The sequence below is a fragment of the Aythya marila genome, assembly GCF_965140915.1.
Source record: "Aythya marila genome assembly, chromosome: 19".
NCBI classification, from domain to species: domain Eukaryota; kingdom Metazoa; phylum Chordata; class Aves; order Anseriformes; family Anatidae; genus Aythya; species Aythya marila.
In genome coordinates, this window is record NC_139060.1 from 3,543,547 (window position 1) to 3,570,503 (window position 26,957).

Consider the following 26,957-nt stretch of genomic DNA (forward strand, 5'->3'; position numbering starts at 1 on the left):
GTTACACTACCGCAAGGGCTGAAGCTCACTGCTCTGTGCCATCTGGTTAGGCAGCATAGTGTGTTCACTTACACCTCAAAATCCCTCACAATCTAATAATTTCTCACTAACCCCAGCCTAGCAGATCTGTTTGCAGTAAGCTCTTATATACTATTAGCGGGTATATTCTCACAATAGGCTCAGTGAAGTGTCACTAATATGATTGTCCATGCCAGTGGCTGCTCTGTTGCAGCCTACATGTTTTTCTTATCAGAAGGGAGGGATTTGTGTAATGTTTGTAACTAACAAGCCACTACAAATTCATGTTTGCTGTTTTAGCCTTTCTCACCTCCCTGCTTCAAGGTATCTTGCTGAGTGTACAAGTGGCTGGGAGTTTGAGAAATGGTACAGAATATGTGCTTAACTTAATGCTATATGGCAATGATATAAAGGTTCTGGTATTGCAAAGAGCCTTGTACCAAATTCTCAACATTAGACAGTCATAGCTGTATTAGGCTTTCTCTTTCTACAGGATGAGGTTCCTGCCTTTCATGTCAAAATGAAAAGAACTCCATCCTTCCGTCTTGGATCTGAATCCTATTGCATAGCTTGTAAATGGTAATATCTGGTCTGAATTTAGCTAGATTGATAGCAGCAGCAAACATCCCCTTCTTCCTCACTTAAGTAGTATATTGCCACCTGAGCAAGTCTCAGGTGGTTTGCCTGAGACACAACTCATCTCAGGGGGTGACCTCAGGAGGCCTCTTAGCTGCGTTGGAAATGGTATAGACAGAGATGTTGCCTTAAGTACTCTGGACTTTGAATTATTTAACTATTGTGGAAGGAAGCTGGGGGCTGGGAGAAGTACAGCAAAGGAAAGGAGAGATTATTTCTCCCCTTTGTAAAACTATATTGGGTTCAACATCATACCATCAAATATCCAGTGCAGAACTCAAGAACTGCTCCAGTGGATCTTCGCTGACTTATCCAATTGCATGGAACATGGGGATACTTAACCCAAATCTGTCGGTTTTAATTATTTTCCTCTGGCCAGATAAAAGCTTTCTATAGGTTCCTGTAGAATATTTGCTCTTTCAAGCGTTCCTCTGTGCTTTGATACTAAACGATTAAAGCATGCTAAAGAAAAAAACAGCCCCAACCTTTAGCTCCCTGTTCTTGGGCCCCCTGACTGCAGCTTTGATTGTTGACCTAAATTCCCCTTTCATAACTGAGTCCTGTCACCTCTGGTTGTAGTCTCCCAGCAAAACAGGCACGGCCAACTTTCAGAAGTGCGGGGCACTATTTTCCGTTCTGCCTTGCACGGCTGTGACTGGCTCCACAGCACACCTGATGTGTTCAAAGTCGAACTGACCTCCTTCTTCCCCTTCCCCCAGCCTCAGCTTCTGGAAAATAAAGCATAACAAGTCTCTCTTTTTTTTTTTTTTTCCCTTCCCTTCCCTTCCTATTGCTCAGCAAAGGGGCGAAACTTTGTTCTGCGTAAAGAAATAAATTCTTAGGTAATGGCTGGGCTGATTAGTGGAAAGATTGCTGTTTGCAAGATGTAAGAAACAGCACTGAGGCAACCAGGGGAGGTCTGGAGTCTGTTATTGATAATATTAAAATGGATTACAGCAGCTTGCTTGGGCTACTTCGGCCTCTTCTTTCAAGCTGTGCCCACAGAGAGAGCTTCTTACGCCTCCAGCAGCTACAGCCTTTAGCTGTGCATCCCTGTTTCTCTGGGGCTGCTCCCAATAATCCTTTACTCCAACCTCGGCATAGTGAGCTCGGTTACGGAGCTCAGTTACGGCAAAGCCTCGTGTCCTCACCCAGGACGTTGTTCCCGGAGTGGCTGTTCATGAGCCCAGAGCACGGGTCCTGCGCACGGAGGCCCCTCTGCTGCAGTCCCGGTGAAGGCCTGGGAACAAACTGAGGTGTAAATCATGGCTGGGGCTCCCTGGGGGAGCTCAGGTGTGATGAGCAGTTGTATTCTGGAGCAGTTGTGGGTTGGTAGCCAAACAAGTGATATTTCACTTGTAAGAAAAAAAGGCAGAGACTCTACTTCTGGTTTTCCCTATTTGCATTTTGGCACCAGGCCTTCGGGGTTTAATCTTCCAGCAGTCCTCAGTACCTCGGTGCCTTAGGAATTTACTGTTCCAGCATGGGACAAACACGATGGGGTGGAAGGAGCCCGATGGGCCATCGGAGGCCCCCCCTGTCTCAGCCCACGGGAACGTGGCATCCCAAAGTGTTCGCGCTCCTCCGGAGCCGTCTGAAAAGTGACTCACTTCTGTGCGGAAGGACGGTTACCGATGACTCTTACTGGAAAGCTGAACTAGTGCCTCTTCTTTTTTTAATAAAAGATAAATTCTGTTTTAATCCTCCGGGCTTCAGGAATAGGAACTTTACAGGGAAAAAAATCACTCAGACTGAGGGGTGAGAAGGGCTGTCAGTATTCTTCTCAGCTGCAGCTCCATCCCTTTCTAGCAACTCAAGGCAAGCAGAAGTGAGGAAAACTGTTTGCTGCTGTATGAGACTTGTACATATTTTTTTAATCTAATTGCTGTGGGGAAAACAAACATCAGTTTTATTTCGCACCATTTCTTGGCTCGGAAACTTGAGGCATATTCGCCAAATTGTGGTTTTGCAGTCGTTGGCTTGAGTCTCATTTACCATGAGGCCTCTTTACACCACTCTTGGTTTCTTAAGGGACACCAAGTAGCTAAAAATGTCCTTTGACACATTATTGTAAAGAATTCCCCGTGTAAATGAGCATCTAAACTCTGTATGTTTTTCATGTAAATGTTGGTTGTGGTCACAGCTGAATTTTGAAATTCAGTGTCAACCATTGTGAGGGGGTGATTTTACTCAAAAACAGCCTTGTTTGGGGTAAAAGAGGCCTCTTCTTGTTTGAAATGTTCTTAATTATGTCTAAGAAATAACTCATGGCTATGGAACCTTTTACTAAATTGAAATAAATTGTGAAAACATCAAATTATTCAGTTTTCAGAAGTTCTGGCAATTATTTCACATGTCCCTCATCCAATGGTTTTGCCCTTATTAGTTGTCATAGAAGAAGTAATAAATTCTTTTATTATGACATCCAAAGTCCCAGCTGAAATTAGTTTCATTGTGCTGGGGACAAAACGGAAAAGTGACACTCCCTTAGCCGGAGGATTCGTAGTCTAAAGCCAAAAGTAAGCGAAGGACTGGGAAAGTAGGTACAGCATATACAAGCAAAAGAAGGTCATAAAGAAATGGCACGACTGTGCAAGTTATAGGGAGTGCAGGTTTCTCATCCCTTTTCGTATTATTTTTCCTTTCTCTTAAGAATAAAACAAGTCTTCCTGCTGAAAGTATTGTGATCAATCCATCTTTTCATCAAGAGTTGGATGTATGTAATAGTAAAAGTTTGAGAAAAGAATACTGCATGCGACATATGGATTCAGTAATGACCTTTGCCCTAAACTAGAAAATGTAAGGAACTGGAATAGTAGACTGTTTTAGTTCAGCAGCTTTCATACTGACATGTTCAGTGGTGTCCCTATTGTCGCTGTTTTTTTTTCTTTTTCTGCCCTCCTTTGGCTCCCTGTAAATCTTGAATTGATGGCAGCTGTTTGAGCCAAACTCAAGACACGTTGCATCACATCAGGGTTTAAATGCTCAAAGGCAAGGGAGGATTGCTACTATTCTGTAGTATTCCTCCAGCAGCTCCATCTGTTCAGCTGAGGTCAATCACTAGCATCATGCAGCACTTCAGAGAGAGAGGAAGATGTTCTTTAATCCTGGCTAGGAAACTGAATTTCCATTCCACAATAATTTATTAGTTCTTTAGGGGAATATTTCCAGCCCCGGTCAGTACAAAAAGCCAAAAAACTTGACCCTTAAAGACTGTATGGTGGACTTCCTCAGAGCTGGAGACCCCAGAAGCCTGTTCCAGGACTTCCAGCCCTCCGTCCGACAGCAGGGAGCTTGGATGCCGTAAGACACAGGTGGAGCAGCTATTGCGTGCACAGCTGCCCTGGGCCTGCAGGCCTGGAGAATTCGCATGCTGGGCTGCAAAGGTGGCAGGAGAAAGCTCTGTTAAAAAATGTCTGACCAGCTCTGATGGTCTTATTATGATAAGATGAGATCATAGTGTACCTATAAAAAGGTCTCCTTTCAGGAGAGGTGGCTTCATTTCATGCTGGGTTCCATTTATAGGATACGCTTTTACTCTCTTTCTTCAGTATTTCCCACACTGGAAACAAAAGATATTCAATAACAGAAAGCTATTGAAACAGAATATGGACTCCCACAGAATTTTAATTTTCCAGAGTTGGGTATATTTTGGAACATCCCATGTCCTCACTTTTGTGCCCTGGCTTGCATGGATGCCATACCTCTATATAGGGCACGTCCAAATGTTTCTCTGGGGCAGGGGGGAGAATCAATAGAAGGCAGTCTCCCAGAAGAGGAAAGCTTTGTGTCTCTCCTGTAATGCCGCCGGTCTCTCTTCACACCCAGAGACAACTGTTTCCATCCTCGCCCAGTTGCCAGAGCCTCGCCCAGTTGCCAGAGACCCCTGCCTGCTATACTGGGATGGCAACTTTTTATGTCTCATTTTTATAACTTCTTTGTTTATGGCTTATTTGGAATTTGCCAACTGTCTTTGGAAACTATCATTGGAAAATACCTTCATTTGAGATTCATAAAAATGCAGACATTTATGGGCTCTAATACATCTCAAAAATGAATGCTTGCTAAAAGTATTTATTCCATAAAGAAGATGTAAAAACCCTCAAAAAACAGGAGATCCCTGACTCTAGAAGGTCACTGGTAGCTTGGCTTTCATATAATGAATTTCTCAGGTAAACATCCATCCCAGCAAATGTCATTTTTTTTTTTTTTAGCATATTTGTTTTTTTCCTTCCCTGTTCCTCCTCCTCTCCTTTCCCGTGATCAGAAGTAGCAGTATAAACTAGAAGCTGGTCTCAAGAAGGTTTTGAACTGAGTGCGCCCTACAGATGAATAAACACATTACCTTCTGAACCCTGGGATCTCTCTTCCAAAGGCAACAGGAAAAGGGGGAGCTCAGAGTCCCTAGCAAAATACCAGCGTGCAGAAAAAAGCCCTGTTTAAATTTTTTTTTTAACTTTCCCATCAGAAGACTTTTTTGCGGGGGGAGGAGGAGGAAAGGGGAAGGGTGTGAGGAGCGAGGGGGAAGGTGGGTGCTGGGAGAGGGGAGGAAAAATACAGTGAATGCTCCTGTAACCTTTGCTCTGTTGATACTAGACAAGACTGCACTGTTAATGAGTGATTGTTAACAGATGGCTGTTGAGCAACTTAGTCAGAAGCAGAAGATGTTATTTGCTTGTAGTGCTGGGAGGGTTAGGGTGCAGGGGTGAGGTAAGGGGATATTTAGTCTTTTCATGAGGACTGAACTGTCAGAGATTTATGATTTTCGCTTAGGCTTTTGGAAGGGAAGGCTTGGGGGAAGGAGCGCGTTCTACGTGCTGATAGTAGGAAGGCCATTGGCGCTGAAGGCTCTAACGATTATTTTTTCAGTCAAGGGGTCTCTGCAGCCCATGGCCTTTGAGAACCAAAAGATGGAAATGTATGTCTTTGACTTGCCAGACCTCATATCCCAGGCTGGGAAGGAGTGGGCTCTTACCATCTTTTGGAGCTGAGGACCAGTGGAGAGATCTTTAGATGTAGATCTGTGCTTTGTGCTCACGGTAAACAGTTAGGTACATTGGCGCATACCAGTGCAGGCTGATTCTTTACTGGTTTTTAATGGGCGTGAATTTGAAGGCAGCCTGAATGCGATGCATTTGCTCTCTGCAAGATTTGGGCACTTGATCCTACCAAGGTTATTCTAGCCATTCGGTGTCTCTGGAGCTGTGTGGTGGTTAGATGTCATGCTTATTGCCCGTGGTGGGCCTTGGCTAGATGGAAGGTGCAGTGCTGTCAGTGAGGCCACCAAGGACTGCCTCTTGAGAGCATTTTCAGCCAGTGAAGTATGGCTTGAATGAAGGCAAGACTGAATGCACAGTACAGCTTTGTGCCGATAAGAGTTTGCAAAAGGGTTTTGGTCTTCGGTCAGGAGAGGGGAATCCCATTCATACATGCCACTGGCAAATCTTGACTTTTAATAGCAAGTCTTAACATGACCTCCCACAGTCACGTTCTGGATGATTTAATGCCTTTCGTGTATGCTGACTTTGTAATGTACATAGGTGAGTGTGTGTTTATACGTAGAGAGAGAGAGATTTATACAATTTAAAGACGAAATTCTTTATTTATTCTGTCATCCTTATTTATTCATATTTCTTTTTTGGGGGCACGTAGGACTTTATGACAAATGTTCTTACACCTCCCGTGACCGAGGATGGGTCCTGGGGATTAACACCGTCAGTGACCAGGGGAATAGAGACCCCCGCTATTTCTTCTCTCTGAAGACGGACCGTGCTCGCAAAGTTACCACCATTGCAGCACATCGCAGCTACCTCCCCAACCAGTGGGTGCATCTGGCTGCCACGTACGATGGGCACCTGATGAAACTCTATGTGAATGGTGCCCAGGTAGCCACAAGTGGAGAGCAAGTGGGCAGCATCTTCAGTCTTCTGACCTTGAAGTGCAAGGTGCTCATGGTTGGAGGAAATGCCCTGAACCAGAACTATCGGGGCTATGTAGAGCACTTCAGCCTCTGGAGGACAGCCCGGTCTCAGAAGGAGATCTTGTTGGACATGGGCCAGGCAATTCACAGACAAGACACGCCTCTACCTCAGCTAGTTCTTCAAGACAGTTTACTGAATGTGAAAAACACCTGGTCTCCCATGAAGGATGGCAGCAGTCCTCAGAACAAGTACAGCTACCATCATGGCTATTTGCTGGATACCAGCCTAGAGCCTCCTCTCTGCGGACAGACAGTCTGTGACAACACGGACGTCATTGCCAGCTACAACAAGCTCCCCAGCTTCCGCCGTAACAAAATAGTTCGCTACCGTGTGGTAAACCTCTATGATGACAAGCACCAGAACCCCACTGTCAGCCAGCAGCAGATCGAGTTCCAGCATCAGCATTTAAACGAGGCTTTCAGCCGCTACAACATCACCTGGGAGCTGGAGGTGCTGGAGGTGAAGAACTCTTCCCTTCGCCACCGACTCATCCTGGCCAACTGCGATATCAGCAAGATCGGGGATGAGAACTGTGATCCCGAGTGCAACCACACCTTGACTGGCTACGACGGGGGAGACTGCCGACACGTGCGCCACACGCTCTTCAACAAGAAGAAGCAGAACGGTGTGTGTGACATGGATTGTAATTACGAGAGATACAACTTTGATGGTGGGGAATGCTGTAACCCGGAGATAACAGAAGTCACCAAGACATGCTTTGACCCATATTCTCCTTACAGGTAGGCAATTTCTTAAACGAGATTTTTATGTTCATATTAATGAATATCTGTCTAGGTATTGATCAGCCTGCTGGCTGCTGAACCATTATGTTATTGACATTACAGGCTTTGGCATTTTTTCTTCATTTATTTTTTTCCATAGTATTTGGCTCACATTGCAATTACCTGTATGCAATCTCAGTAATGGTCTTGACAGCGTCTTGCCGTTGAATTGGTTTTCCCTATCTAGACTAAACAAAGCTAGCACTAAAGACTGAAACAGACGTTGTCAGAAGACCCATCAGTTGTTGGTTATGAGCAGTATGTTGAGGTATTGCACAGATAATTTTAACCAGAGACTCTTAGGAATGAAGATTATATGCCATGGGAAGCTCATATGTATTTGGAGAGTGAAGAGCCCTTCAGGCACGGAACACAAATACTCTTAGGTATACTTTAATTTTGTAGGTACCTTTGGAGGTAGGTAGGTTATTCTATATTCTGAATGCTATGTGAGTACTGATTTCCGTAAGCACTGCTGTGGAGGGGCTGCTGAGTCCAGGGGTTATGAGGAGGGAGGTGGGTACCAGATTCTTGGGAGTGCTGTTGCACATGTTGGGTGGGTGACTGAATTCTTCTGTGTTCCTCTATGTAGATATGAAAGCAGGGGTAGAATCATAGAATCATTCAGGTTGGAAAAGACCTCTAAGATCATCTAGTCCAACCTTTAATGTAATGCCACTTTATCACAAGTGGGAGAGGAGATTTCTGTGGATGGATGTGAGTTTATAAAATCATGAGGTGCTCAGCTAATGGCCTCTTCGTGTTGTAGTCTGAAGAGGGTCATCCCCGAGTAACTTCAATCAATTGAGTAGATCATAGCTACAATTACTTCAATGTGCTTTTGGGTATTTTCAGAGAAGAGTCAGTATGTTTCAATTAAAAAAAAAAAGTTTCCTGTGGATGAGTTAGTGATATAAACACACAGAAGATTCTGTCAGAAATTCTGCAGAACTCTGCAGAAATTCTGTCATCTGTATCCCATGTTAAAGCTTTTGGGGGAAATTTCTGGAGTCATGGTGGAAAACCATAAGACAGTCAGAACACCCTGTGTTGTCAACACTGAAATTCAGGTTAAGAAGGAAAGTATGAGCTGTTCTGGAGTTGCTTTAATTATATCAATTCAGGCTATATTTGTAACTTCCTTAGTAGAAAGAAGTTTTTAAACAACATTGTCATCTCAACTGGAGCTTAAAATACACATAATTAAGCTGCAAAGAAATGCTTCCATTCTTCTTTTTTAAAAACTGCAGTGAGCTTTTTTTAAAAAACATCCCTATAGCTCAGCTGGACTTCAGTTACCAGTGAACAAAGCTCAAATGAGGAGCTACTTTAAACACTAATTATTGAAAATATCGAAAGGAAAAATACCAGTCTTTTAATACTGTTCAACTGGAGAGGAACACAACTGAGCAAATATCATCAAAGGCATAATGCAAATTGGATTGTTTTAACACTGTAGTTCTGAGAACTCGAGGTGTTAGTTATAACAGCTATGACAATTTTTAGAAAAATACATTATTTTTAATCTGATAGTACCCTTTTATCACTTGTACTGTGACCAGCATAATACCCATACAAAATGAAACAAGAAAAGCCTTTTAAATTCTAGTTTTCAGATTTAAGACGGTGCCTTATTGTTATTCTGACATGCAGAGATATTTCTATTCCAAATGAAGTTTCTTTGCTGCACAGACAGATTGGACTTGCACAAGCCCAGGCAAGGAATTTAATTCAAAAATTTGAAGTTACCTTAACATAGCATACCTGCTTTTCATATGCATTTGTATGTTCTTTTTGGAGGCAACCACCTTGCTGAACTTGTCTGGAGAAGTTGCATTCATGGTGTTAAGCTCACAGATCTTCTGTATGTTCACATTGGCTTGAGAAGCATCTCCTCTGCAACAAGCCTAAGTCGGTGAGGGAGGCCTAAACATCTTTTTCCACAACATAGAGCCTGAGAAAATCTGTAGTTCCTCCAAAGATTTTTTTTTGCAACATTTAGATTTCATTTATTTGTCTTTGCGTAGAAGTTGTAACGCAGCTTTGATCATTGGCAGTGAAGCCAAGGTCAGCAGAAGGTAGTCCATCTCTCTGGAGCCTTTCCTTGCTGGCCAATGTGCTCAGCCTGAGCTCATGCCCATCACTGTGATGGGTGTTCACACTCAGTATGGCAAAATACAGCAGTTGGGTCTGTAGACATGATCAATGAGGTTTGAAAGGCTGACCTCTGAGCATTTGGGCTAATGAATACAGGTTTAGGGCAGTGGTTTTGTCAGCAAAGCCTTCATTGACTAAAAGGGGGAAGATTCAAACCCTGTGTTTGGCTTTGGCATTGCCCTCAGCACCATCCCCTGAGAGCAATTTTTGTGCCAATTACTGACTCAGTCAAAATGTGTGACTCAGTTGGCACCATCTGGGCCCATTTTGCATCACCAGCCCCTCTTGTCATCACTTTCTTTGGCAGAGGCCTCAGTCCCCTCTAGTGCAGGCCTTGCACCACATCAATGAAGACATCTCCACAGCCACTGAGAGCTCACATCCAATTCCAGGTGTTTCCTCTGCCAAAGCTCAATCTAACAATAGGAGAAGGAAAGGAAACTAACCCTCAGTCTGGTGAGGCATCAAATAAAGTGTGTGTGGGGGGGGGGGGAGGGGGGAGAGAAGGTGAAATAGATGAAATGGTACCAGGAAAAAGTTCCCTGAGCTTTGTGCCATAAAGACTCTTCAGTCTTCCCTGGTACCGGGGGATCTTTAGATGTGACTGGGTTTTGTTCCTTCTGTATTCTTAGTGTCTGCAGTTGTGGCCAGCTGTTCACCATGTGGAGTTTATTCCTGAAGTAATTCTGCTCTTTGGAACCAACCAAAAAGTGCTAATGCTTGATTAATGCTGTTATAAACAGGAACCCTCTTCAGTGCCTCTTCATCCCCAAAAGGAGATGGATTCATTTCCTGTCGCTTTCCTTGGTGTATCAGTCTCAGTGTGGCTGTCTCAGTCCCAGTCCTTCAAGCCTCCATCCTGGGATCTCCTGGAGTTGCTCTGAGCCTTGGAGCAAAAAACTCTGTGCGTGCTTCTTGACTAATTGCAATCACAGACATGATGGTACCAGAGTAATTTTGAGACACCTCCAATCTGCATTAGAAGTTTCTTGCGATCCCTTTGGCACCTTGGACAAAGTGCTCAGGTACTTTGGTGGTGTCTTTCAGCCACTGTTGTGGTGCAGCTCTCAGGCATTTTTTCTGTCCAACCTCTCCTTCTGGCACCTCCAAAGCTGAGATGTTGTGCCACAGTCGGGTAGCTGGAGTGTTGGTGCATAGAAATGTAAGTACTGTGACACATCTGCAAAGTTTGCCGGAGGGACAGTTTAGAGGGACAGTGCTGATGGATGGGGACTCTGCTCTGGGAGCTGCAGAGCAGAAAGCTGTAAGCATTGTGGTACCAGCTAGATCATCCCTCGTCTTCTTTAATAGCCTACGGGAAGAAAAACAAGACTGGTTATCATTATTCACACAGCAGGCTTTATCTGAGACATCTGCTTAACTTCTTTTTACTAATTACATGAGAGTGGGACAGAATGTATTTAGTCCCAGCACAAGATTTGCAAAAATTGTTCCACTTTTCTTTGTTTCTGTAGTTCTGGGAAGATGAGAACATGCTAAGATCATACATCGTGTCCCAATACAAAAGGAAGGAGCAAGGATAGACATACTTGCCAGAAAGGCACATTCCTTTTGTTGTTTGGGATACTGCTGGTTACAAAATAGGGAAGACTTTTAGCTCATGACACCTACCATGGCTCTTTTTCAAAAAAAAAAAAAAAAAAACTTGAAACAAACAGCAAGGGATCATAGGAAATCATTCCCTGTAAGTGCCATTTGATGTGGCAAATTCTTGCACCATACTATGGTTAACTGAACCATTCCTTTTATGTAATACTGGGTTTGTACATCAGACTTCACCACAGGATTGCATATCCAGATAAGAAAGCCTTCGTCTTGATGACTTCTTAGGAAAATGCTGATGAAATTCCTGAAACAGTAGAAGCTACTGGAGTGTCTTCAAACTCCCTCGATTCAGACAAAGTACTGAATGCTTGCTGGAAATCCCTCCCAGAAGAAGTGACCTTGGGGATGAGCTTTCCCAACATCCCCACGTGTGCCCTGGAGGCTCACACAGCCCTTCTGCTTGCCTAAACAAGGGGCAGAGAGGAGCTGTACGGGCACTGAGTTTGTCTGCATTACCTGCCCGTGGGCTCTGAGCAACACTCAGCGGAGAGCTCGGGTCTGGTGCCGTGCTGCTGCCACCCCTCTCTGTGGCCCCTCCAGCTGTGGTATCTTGCAGCTCAGCACAGCTCCACGCTGCATCATGTCAGCTCACTCCAGATTAAGTACAGTGGCACATTCTGGTCATACGTGAAATAGGCTTGAACTGGACATCTGAACAATCTGTAGAAGCTTCTGCCGTAGTTTCGGGCAGCAGTGGCTATGGCAGGGCCTTGTGTGGAGGGCACACTGTTAACAGCTGGAGGGGTCTGGCTAAGCCACAGCCTCAGGCAGCCTCAGGCAGGTAACTAACTGCATCGCTCCTCCGTGAGCTTCTGATCAGACTAACTTCTTTGCTGTTTGTTCCTTCTCTTCCACTGAAAACCTTTTCACAAGGCTTCTTTGCAAAACACGGTCAATTTACTCTGGAGGAGGGAGGCACTCGCAATGCCCTTTTTGAGGGGCTAAGAGAGTTATAAGAAATACTCCTTGATTCCCAAGGAAGAATTAATTTCGACCTAATCCAAAACACTAAAAAGAACAGAAGAAATTCATCAAAGCTGTTCAGTTCAGGAAGCTTGAGGACTTAATCCCCTGCCTTAAAGAGGCCATTGTGCAGCTCTTGACATCAAGGACTCCTGCATTCACACAGGTATCAGAGAGACATATAGCAAATATCTGAGTTTTTGTCTAGGGATTCAGTGCTATATGTCCAGTTCTTTAGTTACCAGCCCCAGGGCTGTTTGAAAGGTGGAGAGATAACACTGTCAAGGACAGAGTTGCTGTATCTTGGTAGTTTGCACCCAAAAGCCAAGTCCCAACAGGAAATCCTCTGTTCTCTCTGTTTATTCTGTCCTCTATTCCAGATGTCAGGGATGTTAATCAGCTGGGAGGAGTTGCATCTGTTCCCATGCTAGCAACTGACATTTATAAGTCTAGTATTGAATTCTGATATAGACAGGACTTCAGTTCTAAAGAAACTATTCCTACATCTACAACTGCACACCCTAGAAATGCTAGGAGTTTTTAGCTTGATCCACAGTCATCTTTTCCAATGGTATTTTTCAAGAAACATTTTTTCCCCAAGACTCATAGGACTCATGGTTTCTTTCATGGACGTTATCCATTATTTAAAAAGATCATTGTCTGGTCAAACTGCAGGATGCTTGGAATAGAGACAGCCTATAAAATCTATGGAGTAAACTATCAGAGATCATTAAGAATCCTTGTGGGAGACAATAGATTAAAGTATTATTATACTCTCCAGTGCTAATGCAGACCCATTTGGCTCTGGAACCCCACCTGGAAGATTTGCAAGCACAGAGTCTGCGGATTCAGCAAGGACTCTGCAGCACTGCGTCTTGCAGACCTGGCTGCCCAGCAGACACCGCTGATGCTCCCCATAACTCCTCACCAGCCTCAGTTTAAACAAACAAGGTGGAGTTCATCCCCTCACGTGTTCTGAGAAGCAGCGGTCTGCATAAGGCTGCTTTATGCTCTTTGCTGATCAATGCACATTACACCGTCTCTCGCACCCCCCCTCAGTTTGATCATGTCCAAAATGCCTCTTTAAATGCTGTGAGGCTGTGCTTAATCACCCCATTTTTCTCCTGTATCCCTTTGGGTGCAAGCTCTCGTCAGCAGTAGGTGTGAGGTGCCCCTTGCGTTTTTAATTAGCGGCAACCAAAGCCTTCTGTAAATTCAGGAGGTTGCACCTTTCACGCAGAAAGATGCAAAGTACAGGCTATTTCTGTGCCGAGCTTAACCAGGTGCAATACTTCCATTTGCAATTCCAATCCTATCTTTCGGAGTTCTTTCCTGATAGGAATTTAAATCCATTTCTTGCAATCCATAGCTGCCTTTTGAGGAAATTCGGAGCAGTGACCTCCACCGTGCTCATTTACACCATCCGAGAGCACAATGCATTTGACTTTGCCCCTCACGTGGGTTGCTGCATTTGGACAAACAGTACTTCAGCTGTTTGTTTGTTTTTCTTAATGATCTCTTCACTGTTGCTGCCTGTGGAAATGTACAGAAATCTTTTAGGAGAGAGGATGCTGACTTGTGCTGTGTCCTGGGGGACTTCACTCTGTGCAGCCACACTTCAGATCCTTGGCATCTCTGCTGCCTTCACGTGGGGGCTTCTCAGGGTTCAGAAGAAGGGGTGAGAAGAATAAGGTGATTTTTCTTTATATAGTCTCAGCTGAAAATGTTGATGTGAGTGCAGGCATTAATACTGGCCCAGCAGCTCTGCCTTTGCCCAGTATCTATGAACTCAATGCTGGGGGAGAAAGCCAACCCAAAAGTGTGGTTACTCAGAAAATAGCAGTTGCTACAAGTAGTCTATGTTTTGGGGTAGAAAGATAGCCTTTATGCCACAGAGGACTTGTTTGTAGCCTCAGGAGATATGGTGGAAGGACTGGGAAAAGGGATGCATGTTCCAAGCAGAACAGATAACGCTGTGCTGTGATGTGCAGAGCGATGATGTTCTTGACAGAGCTGGGAGAGCTGCAGCTTGCAAGTAAGGCAGGTTTTGTGGGAGGAAGGCAGGATGTCTCCTTTTTAAGCCAATTAATAGTGTAAGGACAAAAGATAAGAATAAAAAGAAGGGTTTACGAGTTTAAAGTATTTTCCTTTTTTTTCCAAATTAATCAGTTCATCTATAAAAAAAGGTTTGTCTCAGTAAATCATTGCTTATGATTTCTTGTGGGCTTTCCGCTCTGAGTTTGTTGGCCTGTTGGAAGATTTCAGAGGTATGAGAAGGAGTGTGTGTGGCAGGGGATTTGGGTGTGTGTGTATGTTTAAATTTGATAGCTGGAACTGAGTGAAGAGGGGATTAAGTAAATGGAAAGGTGAGGGAAAAGAGGAAGGTCCTGGACAAGATTGAAGGAGAAAGGATGCAGAGGCAGATCTGTAGGCAACAGCGCGAGGAACAGTCGGTGTCTATTGCCCCTTGCTTGAACTTCTTTGGCACCGGCTCCTGATGCTTTAAGTCCCTGTTTGCCTCCTCCCTATTCTCTTTTCCTTCCTTCCCCAAGGCAGTTCGGTCCTGAAGTACAGGCTTTCTCCTCTGCCCACCCAGGGCAAGAAGGGAGTTTCACAGTTTATCTCCTCGTACCTGCAGCACGAAGAACTGATGGCCCTTCAGACACCCCAGGGCCAGGGCACTGTGGAGCTGTTCTGTCACCTTGCCACTAACCACCACCAAGATATGCTTGTGCAGAGATCACTGAGAAGTCCCCATCGCACAACCTGGCAGGGTGCTTTCACCAGGAAAACAAAACGCCGCTGTCAGAAACAATTCCGTGTGTGCCGGCTGAAGTGGAGGTATGGGACCCACACACCGCAGAGGAAGATCAGAAGCACTTGCTCTGCTGGGGTCACTGGCATCCTGTCCTTCAGTTTTGTTCTGAGTACATTTGCACATTTGCGGTTCTGGAGTTTCTCAGAGCAATTCAACTGAAACTACCCAGTTTGCACACAATTTCAGCACCCCAAATTAGCATAAATTTGCAAGAAAGGGCTTTCTGGTTCATTAATAATGGGTGGGTGGCTACACCATCAGAGCGCTTGTTCCCGGTTTCCAAAGGGATCAGGGAGAGCTGTGCTGAGGAAACTTCTTGGAGTACTTAAAAGTTTGGGGTATGAAAGTCTAATAAACCTCCAAAAAGCCAGGAAATTTGGAGTGAAGGCTGAAACTCCATACCTAGTGCACCCTACCGGGTCTTTGTATTTCAGAACACGTTGTGTTTGTTCGCTAAAATACCTCCAGTATGGGGCTCTTTAGGGTGGGGTTTCACCTTTAACTCTAAATTTCCTGGCATGTGTGAATTTGAAGTACATGCTTAACTTTTCCCTAGTGCTGTTTTTCATTTTTAATTTCCTTTTTCTTTTAAAGAAGGGACCCTGCTAAAGGGACCCCTGCTAAAAAGGGACCTCACTGAAATCAAGATTAGAGATTTTGGCCTAATTTGATCTTTCTAAAATTCTTCAGGAGAACTAGGGTTCAGCATTTTTTATTTCTACCATTGTTTTAAAGACTCTTGTGGCCAATCCACCCTAGTGCAAAATACTGATAAAATCTGCACCCTGCAGACCAATTATTTTGGAAAGTACCCAGATGTTTGAGTAGTGTATAAGAGAGCTTGGGAACAGTGGATGTCTCATGAAGATTCTACCTAGAGATCTGCTAACAGCCATTGAGGCATGAGCTGTTTGTTATGAGATATATTATTTCCCTTAATTCAATAATTGCAGAATAAACCCAGTTGTTGGGTTACATCAGTGATAGTAAAACAGTGGAAATAGCAGTGGTTTGGAATAACAGCAATGGCAATTACCTGCAGTGCTTTTAAAAATAATTTGGGCCCTAGACATTGAAAAGATGTGTCATCGCAGATTTGTGTGAGGGCAGCTTCGGCAGAGTTGAATTACGAGGCTTTAGAGAATAAAATTCTTTCTGCTGCCTCAAAATTCATCTTTTGAGCTGTACTGACAGTAGATAATATGGAATAAATTTGCTTCTCATGCTACGTCCTTGTAGTGTCAATAAATTGAGGTCTTCAATGAGAAGCTGTGGTAGTCGTTTTCCCCAGCACAAGACTTCGTTTTTCAAATCATTCCCATCAGCTTTGCAGGGAGAATTTATCTTAGTGAAACATCCCTTGGGAAATTTGAAAAAAAGCACTGAAGTTACGTGGCATTGGCTTTGTAAGGGCCTGCAGCTTCAGACCAGGTGTGGCGTAAGTCCTGAGAGTTCGAGCCTGCTTTCCAGAAGAGCTGAGGCTCCCGTACTCCCTGCAGCTCCTTACCCCATGGCTCTGGCATTGTGCAGACTTTGTGTGGAAGTCCTTGGAAACTGGCAGTTCCCAGGGATTTGCAAGAACTTGAAATTCAAAGGAAAAATTGGGGAGCAAAGCTGTTGCCACCAGGTGCTTTGTCACCAGGAGCTCCGCTGTGATGGGACAGATACCCTATGGTGCTGAGACAACGGGAAATTCCCTGCATCCTCTGCTGAGCTGAAAACATCTCAATCCGACACGTAAAAGCCTGTTCTCGCTTTACCAGGAGACAATATTCCTCTCCTTTCACGGTTTGCAGCATGGCCCCATCAACATCCTTGTGTGTATTTCCAGCCCTGACTTTGTAATACGGATCACAGCTGGTTGGTTTGAATTTCCCCAGAGTTACCCAGGATGCTGCTGAAAGCACAGGAAGAGCAGAAATGCTTTAATCAGTTAAATCAATCAAACAGAAAAAAGTAGACTAGACCTTAAAATTTACCCCGCGACCTTTGGTGCTAGTGCGATGACGTTTTTGTTCTACTTCTTTAAGTGCGAGAGTTTTATTGGGACTTGGCAGAAGGGTGGAGCGAGGAAGACACGCGAGGGGGGTTTGCTAAGTCAAAAAAAAAAGAAAAAGAAAATGTCAGCGAGAAAATGGAAATACCCTGATGTTTCTCCAGCCTGGTGCTGGAGTCGGTCTCTCCCTCCTCTTGCAGGGAAGGGGCTCCTTTTCCGTTAGCTTGACTATGGCCTTATTTAATCAGTTTGCTCTGACAGGGAGCCAAGAAAGGGCTTTGCTGTGCGATGCTGGGTCCTGTGTGCGTTCAGGCATCCACAGCTGCTCCCTAGCAAGGGTTGGCTTTTGACTACTGAGGTATTTTTTTATAGCCACAGAGGGCAACTATTAATAGATGAGATTTACCAAAACACAGAGCTACGCAGCGTGGTGTGGAGGGGAAGAGGGAAACCTGTGTGATTTATGCTAGGAAAATTCCATGTCGAAATTACACTGAAAGACACAGTAAAAGTGAATATGCCAAGAAGGGGATTTAATCTGTTACTCGGGCCTTGCCAGCGTTTCTGCTCCCTTAATGATTTGCTCCATCGCATGAAGTATGTTGCTGAATTACTTCTTCAGCACTGAGCAGCACAAATTATAGTAAGGATAAAGATAAGACACATGGAGTGAAAATATCGGCTTTTCTGAGATTTGATTAGGCTGCAAAAGAAAGGCCAGGAAGCAGAGGCATTCCTGACCCTGAAGACATTGCAGTTTGATCAGATGTGGGATTAGGGGTAAAATGTGCAGAATTCCACATTGTGTGGTAGGAACGAGCTGATTGGGAACTTGCCTCTTTGTTTATCGGGTCATTTATAATTTCCGTGATACGATGTAATGAGACTTGTGCCCCTGTCAGGCTCGCAAACAGGAGCTGTGTATTGAAGAAAACAGGCTAGGGAGCACTGAGAGAAAGGAATGAGGTTGTCAATTTAAGCTTCTTTTGCAGTCAGAGCTCAGACATTGATTAAATAACAGAAAATCCAGAGGATATCAATTAATAGACCCGTTACTGTCATCTTCTATTCAATTTCTGTGCACTTTCCAAAGGCACAAAAAGGAATTTTATGCCCAAAACAAGACCCAATGACTATCAGCAGTGTGTGGGTATCCAAAATTGCCCTTTACATTTGAAATGCGTTGCTTTAAGTTATTCCGCATTTACTTGATTTATTTATTTGTTTTGTTTAATTAAAATGAGATAGGGAAAGATTAATTGGTGAGAAATTCTAAGTAAATAAAGAAATATGTTGCATTCATTTGTTGAGGAGGAGAGGTAGACCTCCAAAAGACCAGAGCGCAGTTTGTTTCAAGTGAGCACTGTGGAGCGTGAAGATGTTTCCAAACTGCCTGAACCGCTTCTGTTTGCAAAGCTGGCTGAGAACACTTAGAAAAGAGCATTTTTCTGTGATCTGATTTCCATGAGCTTGGTGATGCTCTATTCCTGTCCTCGATCCCAGTGGGCACAAATGGAGACAACTAGAAGAACGCCTGAGATGTATTACGAAATGGCATCGACATTATACATAATACCTTACTGTGTTTGCACTTGGTATTTCTGGTTAAGGGCTTTTATTTTAGTTTCATGTATGGCTTGGTTTCTGGTAAGGACTAATTCTGTGTGTTGCTGATTCCTCCCAAAACGTGTAGTTGCAACTTTCCTTTACTGCTGAGGCGAAGCTTTGGCTATTTGTGGCTGTTGCTCAGTTAGTTCCTTAGGGGAGCAGTCATGCCATCTGCTCGCAGCAGGGATAGACACACAGCAGAGGCACGATTCAGAGAATTAAATCTTAAAGTCTTTATAATGGAAGGACGGAGGTAGGTGCTTCCACTAGGATGCAGAGCGCCTAGGCTAGAAGCTGAAAATAGGTATGTAAATGCCACGCACGATTTACATCAGGCTTCCCCATCACACTGCATTCCTTAGCAGTCATTCAATCATCTCTATTTTTACATGTATAATATTGTTCCAAATGTGTGTTATGCTTTCTGTCTGGAGTAAGTTACGCATCCCAGGCTCTTTGAAGTCCGTAGAAAGATTGAACTCCAACAGACTTCGGTCTTTGGCTTGGGTCTCCACATCCAGAGCACGAGTGAGGTCGAGAGCCTTCCCGAGACGAAGGGCAATAGCTGAGAGGGGAGCTCCTACAGAACTGCACTGCGCTAGAGTAAGCGGAAGAAATGTTTTGGGTAAGGATTGATGGCAACAGTTCACAGCATTATGAAAATTACTTCCCTTTTGCCTCCAGCATTTTTACCACTGCTGTGTCAGTGCCAAAAACCAGAACTCACTCACTAATTCTTCCAGAATTGATCGGTCATGATAAACTTCCAAACACAGAGTAAAATGCTTCTGTCAGACACATCACAGTGTTTCTCCCAATTTGCCTGAAGATACCTATGCTGTTTAACATCCCCTCTGCTCCCACTTGGATTCAGATAAGGGACAGAAGTTCCTGGCTTCCTCCTCATCTGCTCAGAGTTCCTGTGACAGTTTTACTTCTGGGGATAGACTCATTCATGTATTTTTGCCTCAAAATGTCTAGTTTTGCCTTAAAAATGCAGGCTCACCTTTGTCTTCATCAGACACAAAATTCTTTTTAGAGTTGTCTGGGAATGATCACCAGATAACTTCCAGTTTTTGATCCAGAAAATGGTCAGCAGGAGATAGACCAGGGGCTCCCTCTGCCCCCAGCACAAGTGAAGGAGGCAACATCTCAGACTTTGCAAAATTCTTGAGATGTGCTTGAGCTGGCTGTAGAGGAGCTGCAGAAGAGAGGGAATTCTCCCTCTCGGCCTCTGACAAGTAGACACAAGACATTTCATGCTGAAATACATTTTATAAACTCAGGTTTGTATAATTAGGGGTCTGTGTTTGGGAATCAGTGGACAAAAATGACAACCTGCAATTTTTGCTGGATCCTTTGTGGAGCTAGGTTAGCAGTCATCAAGATCTTAAGTCCTGCAGTGGTTGTTAGCCACACGTTACTGATAAATTACTGCAGTAAGCCAGGGTGGGAGTTGGTTGAGATGTGCAAGTTGAGTGACGGAGGGTGAAGTGTCATGAGGAAGTCAGACTGCATGGCATGGCCTGCCTACCGTGGGGATACTCGTGGCAAATGTTGGTAAAGAAGTGAAGGAAAATCAGTTTTCCCTCTTTCGTCTTACTATCTGACAATGGATAACAGATCTTTGCCTTCTCATAGCCCTTTGTTAGGGGTCTGTATTTGATTCAAGTGGATCCACAGACTTGTGGTGCCAAAACAGGCAATTTCTGCACTCATGTCTGTAGGCCAAATATATGGGTATGATTTCCTCTAGTTTACTGTTACATGCTGGATCAGTATTGTACCTTTCATAATCTGCCAGTCCAATTTTGTAGGGTCTTGGGAAATGTGTCCTCCAGGGAATGCTTACAATCAGTCTTAGGCTTTGGTCTGATAGAGCCTGCGTTGTGCTGTATGTGTTAGCAGATCCATATGTGAGACAACATAAATGTCCTCCCATCCACCCAATAACCTCAGCTTTTGATGCGTCTGCTGCCCCATTTCCTTAAGGACCTTGTCTGCTTGACATATCCTTCAGTTCGAGAAATGTCCAATCTCAGAAGCACACATACACCATGCCTTTTTCTTTACCCTGTATCTTTGCAGAAGATGCAGGTCCTGGCGAGGTTTAAATTCAAGGCAGACTGATAATTCCCGAGCGCTTGGAAAAGGCACATTTACATCTTTCCTGCTGCTGCTTGTCAGGGGCTCAGCAGAGAGAAATGAGGGGCAGGGTTTTGATGTTAATGAGTTAATTATCTTAGCAAAGGCTGTTACAGCCACTGCTACCTCATGTTCCATCTCCCAACAGTAGTTGCTTGACAAAGTCATCATCTACTTAGTCCTCTCTCCCTCACCTTCTTTTCCTTTCTTTCTGTCTTCCAACTGAACAGGAATACAGAATGAAAAAAAAAATTAAAAATAAAAAGTTGGATTTAGAAAACATACTGTCCACAGTATTTTCTTTCTGCAGCTCTGAACTATTTCAGTTGCAGGTGTGTTGGTGTTTCTGCCAGATCACCTGGCAATTTACTGTGGATTCTGGGAACTTCAAAGCTAAATGTTCTTCTGTGAAATTTCTGTTTCAGTGACTGACATTTTCTGTTTCCTTGTAATCTCTTTATTGCTGGGAAAGAACAAGTGTAACCAGCTTTCACAGATCTCATAATATTTGAATCTGACTATTCATTTTTTATTTTTTCTTAAAAAACATGTTAAGGACTTTGCTGCTGAAGAGAGAGACTTACAGGTAGGACTTGCCAGTAGCCCCCACAAAAAAAAAGAGAAAATAAAAAGAGCTGGTGAGTTCTTCATTGAAACGGAGAAAAAAATCTCACGAACTTGAGGCTTTTAGTGCCAGGGTGTAAGGTTTTCTTGGTTTCCCTGGAGTGAAGTCTCCAACACCAGACAATGTTCTTTGCAATCTCACTTTGGTGTCTCCTGCTCTTTCCTGCATAAGATGAAACGAGGAAACTTCAACCAGTCTCACTCGAGTCAGGTTTTCATTTCTTTCTCAGAAAAGAGGAAAATTGGGATTATCCTAAATATAAGCCATTGATGGTCTGCCCACTGCAGCAGGACCAACTTTGTGCACAGCCCTGCCAGAAGGTTAAGAAATGAGATTTGGAAGTTCATGAGTTATAAAAACAAAAACAGAAAAGAAGCGGCATCTCCAAAGAAAAAGTGATGTTTTGCAAGATGCATATTTGGGCTGATTATTTTGGCCCATCGTTTCCAGAAGTATCTGTAATAAACATGCTGGGTCCTTTGTGGTTATATATGATTTTATTTATTTTTTTTTGATGATGTCGGCCTGAGTCCAAGTTTCTTTTTGTTCCAATAGCAATGTATATCTCACTTCGTGGCACGGGGTTTATGCGCAGGGAGGATTAATGTCAGAAAGGGAGATGAAAGGAGCAAAGAATTTGATCTTGTTCTTTTTTCATCCTGCATTTTTTGCTGCATGTTAATTAGAGGAGATGCTAAAGGAGCAGCTCGGCATCCGGACCCCTCGAGGTCCCAGCTGCACACCCTGCAGGGATGGCGTGAGGTGCCCCCCTCCAAAGGGGCTGTGACTAACGGTGAGCTAACTGCAAGTACCCTGAGACCACAGCACTCCGCAGCCTGACCTGTGCTTGGCTCCCCCAAATCACCCATGTTCCTTGGTTGAGGGTTCACCCCAGAATGGTCTTTGCCCCTCCATGTGTAGTCAGTGTAGGTGGGTGCTGCTGAGCCCAGTGTGGGCAGGGTCGGTGCAGTAGGGTAACCCCATGCTTTGGGTGTACCCTAAAGAGGGGGCATGTGGAGCTCCCCTGTGCTTCAAAAGCACCAAACGTGGGTTGCTCCAGCCTGGAGTCCTGAGGGTCATACCAGCAAAGCTCTTGGCTGAAAAGGTGACTTCAAGCCTGACCCTAGAGCCACAAGGGTGGGAAGGAGAGAGACAAGGCTGGAGCTGAATATTAACAGTGGAAATCCTTAGATATCTCTAATATAGAGAGTTGCTATGATCTGCTCCTATAATTAAAGGAAATTCTGTGTCAAAGCTTCAAGTTTCCTCTTGATCTCTGGCTTCCAGTCTGATTAACAGAGCCTGTACCTAACTCTTGACCTGATTCAAGAGAGTGATGACAGGCTGCATTCCTGGTCTCTGGTGCTTTTCATAAAAAATCAGGTTTGTTCTGGTGACTGAAACCAAAATGTCCTTTACTTGAACTATTGTGCAGTGTGCTATGCACGTATCTGTTGGTTGTTCTTGGAAGCTCTGTGGGATGAGAGGTGGTATGTAAATGCCAAATATTATTAGAACGGTGGCTGCTCACTCATTGAAAGCAGAGCCCTGGTTCCACGAGAAAATCTGTTTATGAACTGAATGTGCTACATCGTCTTCGAAACAGCAAAGCCAAGGGATTCAGGAAGGACCGGCTTATCGGAGGGAACTCCGACTTTCCATCTGCTGAGCACCAGACCTTTAGGACTTTTGGAGATTGTAAAATATCAGTAAAAGATTGTAAAATAAGAGGGAAGGATTGTAAAATATGATTAGTGGCCACCAGCATAAAACCTGAAGGATCAGTAACACAAACCACCGCTTCCATAAAAGAAAGATGATCCACGGTATCAAAGAGCGTAGACACGAGATGGAGTTTCTAATCCCAGCTGCCACGCTGAACGGTTACATTCCTTTGAGAAAATTATTGCATTTCTGTACCCCTGTTTTGGTGTTTGCACGACAAGGGAAATTCTTCTGCTTGCCCGTTTCATAGCTTCTTCAGCCCTGGTGACATTTCTTGAGGGGAGGCCCAGCGCAAGGGTTCTTGTCCCACTTTAGCACCACTTAAGCCCTTGGACGGGATTTGGAGCGGTGCAGAGGGCTTGTGTCAGGGCTTTGACCAGAGTGGAATTTCTCTCTTCATGTTTAGGAAGCGTTTTGAGGCCCAGAGGGGAAGCACTGTGGAAGTGCCAAGCGGTATAACTGATGGTTAAAATAGCCCGAAGTATATGTACCTTCCTATACTGATTTAAAGTCTCGAGTATACATGAATGAGGCTTGCTGCAGCCAAAAGGGCTTTCGGAAAAGCGGCAAAGGAAATCTGTTTTAACAACTGGTTCCTGAAAATATCCTTACGCCACTTCTTTCTTTATCGTTTGACTTTTCTCCTTGTTGCAATGGTTCAGCCTGTAGAGTCTGGAAAAACATCAGGGTAACCAGGGCAGAGGGAATATCAGATGGAGATGAGGGATGGATAAGAGACAAATTACAGTACATTTCTCATGGGTCATTTGGCTTTAGGCTTGAAAAGGAGAGAGAGAAAAATCCCAAAGTAGTAAAAGAAACAAAAAGAGACAATCAAAACAAATAAACCTGCCAGTGTTGCTGATTTCAAAGGTCTGTGAAATGTGCATATATGCTTCATAATGCTTTGCTGTTTTAAAGCTATGTTTCTTGAAATGTTCCACGCTTTAATCCTACTCACTGTCTCAGAAGTTAATTGTACAGTAAGATTGCAATTCTCTTTGCCAAGGCTTTCCCTTTGTTTTCTTTTTTTCTCCTCCTGCAAGTTGGCTGGCCAGCATATCTTTTCCTAGGTCTGGGGAGCTGGTTAGCTTAATTATTTTTTATAGTTGTGCAAGGAAACAGGGGTTTTCGGTTCTTGCTGCACGAGTGAACTCAAATGTTCCTCTGTTCTTGGATGTAAACCTCACGAAGGAAGAAGGCTCAGGGATCACATATTTATGGTCTGTAGCGCTGCAACTCTATATAACACTATATAAAGGTTATATAAGGGTGGGGGGCTCTGGTACAAGCAACAGGCATTGAAGCCAGGGAAGATAAAAGGGAGAGGGGGATAAGTGCATTGACAGCCACCCCAAAGTTTTGCCCAGAGCCCAGACAGAACATGTTTGACATTTGAAAATTTTTTGCATCATCTTTTTCCCCATTCTTTTTCCCTGAGCCTCTACTCTTTCTTATCCTGGCCAGAACCAGCAGCAAAAGTGCCGGGGAAAAAAAATCTGTTTTCACTGTATTTCTGAATCTGAGCCCAGGTTTGTGAAGGATTTGGCAAGGATTTACAAACCTTTGAGAGAATCCGTGTGGAGATCTGAGGAAACCCGCCTCCCTCCTTAAAAAAGCAAGTTGCGTTGGCCAGAAATTGGGCAAAAATTGGTTGTTTCAACTGAGGTTTCCTTTGAGATTTTGGATTTGAACCTGAAGCTGCACTTTGAGAATCAAATTTTGCTCTGACTAACTCTAGATTTACTGGAGCAAATACATCGCAGTCAGCGCTGATGCTTCGTGCGCAGCCCAGCGAGAACAGGAGTTGGCTCAAAGTGCGAGCGCACTTGAACCGAAACGAAAGAAGACCCAGAGCAAGGCTCGGAGCAGTCCAGCCGGCAGGTTTGTTCCAACCTGTTGCTGTGCTTCAGGCCATGAAGCAGATGCTGCATTTACAACATCCAGGAGTTATCTATAGGCAGCTGGATGAAATGCAGCCCTATCATTTATTTATTAGCCGTCTTTGGGTCAGAAAGTCTGCTAGGGCTGAGCAGGGGTGCAGCGTTAGGGTTGTATGGAAGATAACATTGATTTTTAGAATTTGGTTGCCAATCACTTCCTTTATGTATACATTTGTTTGTTCATTTGTTTTCCTTGCAGTCCTATAGATTTAGCATGCAGTAGAAGTGTGCTTATTTCTAGGATTGTCTAGAAGTGCTGTTGGAAAGCCAGCATTTCAAGGCAAATAAAATTAAACTGATGACTTCACAATTGTAAAAAATTGCTACTTTAGACCAAGGAGTTGCTCTCAGTCTCTGTTCCAGGATAAAGAAAACCCAGACCCAAATGAGTCCCATATTTTAGACAGTAAAAATCTTTTTCTATATTTTTCCTGTTTTTTTTTTTTTTTTTTTTTCATGGGGTGAGTAAAGCCTGAGTCACCAACATAATGATGGAATTAATTCAGTTTGGAAAAGAGGACAACCTAGGATCAACAAACACCCAGACTTTTGTAACCATGTGGGCTTTTATTTTGTGATGTGTCTTACTCAGGGATGGCTCTCCCTGTAGGACCTGCCACTGGTGTCCAAACGCCTGGTCCAGCTCTAGGCAGCTCATGGAGCATGCTAACAGCATCGCTGCAGCGATACAGTGTTCAGCACTGGCTACCAAATTTACCCGAGAAGCTAGCTCTCTATTTCAGCAATTATGCCAAGACCTTTCTTGGATCCTTATCGCTATTTTTCCTTTTGCACAAACATCCTTTTTCTTTCTCTTTGTAACGGGAGATCAGATTTGGGGGCTCTAGAGGACATTTTGCTTCAGCAGATAAACCAAAATTCTTTACAAGCTGCCAAGCCTACATGTGCTGACAGTGCCTGCGATTTATGCTTTTGGACATGACCTACTGACTGCCTGGTTTGGATGCGGTCAGGATTACAGTTAGACATTTGGATGTCAGTGTGAATACAGGCAGCGATCTGGATCTAAGCGGGAACCGAAAACCTTTCGCTTGTAATATTCTGGCTCCACTCTATTTCAGGCTCTTTCCCAATCACTGAAAGATTTATACCTTTATCAATAAATTATCATGACTTTTACTACACTTACACCAGTGTCTTAAATTAACACTAAACTAAATGTAGATGAGGCACACTTCCTGCTTCACATGATTTATGACAATCTGTCTGAAATGAGGAGTAAAATTAAATTTGCCAACAAAGGCAGATCTTTAACATGAGGTCAGACAAAAATTTTGGAAGTCCACTGCTAAAGGGGGTTTGTGGGTTGTCCTTTCTTATTCAGGTTTTTGATAAAGCTGTAGCACTTTAGACGAAAACAAACAAGCAGTAGGAACACTTGTCTGAAAGGTCTGAAAGCTCTATTGGGTATCTTATGTCAGGATGGAGCTGATAGACAGGGGGAACGTAGCAGTTGTATGGCACTAATAAGCTCTCAGCTTGAGGACTGTCTACCTTTGATGATCAGCCTTTAAGAAGGATATGGAGAGTGCAGCTGAGAAAATCAGAAATGACCAGAGGTCTTAAAAATATGGCCAGTGGGGACAGACTGAAGACATACGGTGGTTTTAGCTTAAAACCAAGGTGATTTGCAATAGATGTAATGAGCTTTGAAATAAGTAATTTAGTGATTTGGTAAAGCAGAAGGGAATCATCGTATCTCCCTTTAGGTGGAGAATGGCACAGTTACTTATCATTTCTGTTGCAGCAAAAAAGACTCAGGTAGACCTTGAGAAAAACTTCCTGACAATAGAGGTATCGAGACCTGGGTGCTGGCTGGGATGCTGGGTGCTGGGGCAGTTGCAGAGTCCTTGTCAGGTGCAGTCCTAGGTCTGAGCTAGATAACAACAAATTTGGTGGAGGTGCTCCTGCTG

The 26,957-nt window shown here is 43.9% G+C and overlaps 1 protein-coding gene across 1 annotated transcript in view; it reads left to right on the top strand.

Moving 5' to 3' along the window:
* PAPPA (pappalysin 1) overlaps positions 1-26,957 on the top strand; it is a 181,507-nt gene that overhangs the window by 19,956 nt on the left and 134,594 nt on the right. Inside the window, exon 2 of the mRNA XM_082775516.1 lies at positions 6,307-7,375. Coding sequence (XP_082631642.1) covers positions 6,307-7,375 — 1,069 coding nt within the window. The remainder of the gene's footprint in view (positions 1-6,306; positions 7,376-26,957) is intronic.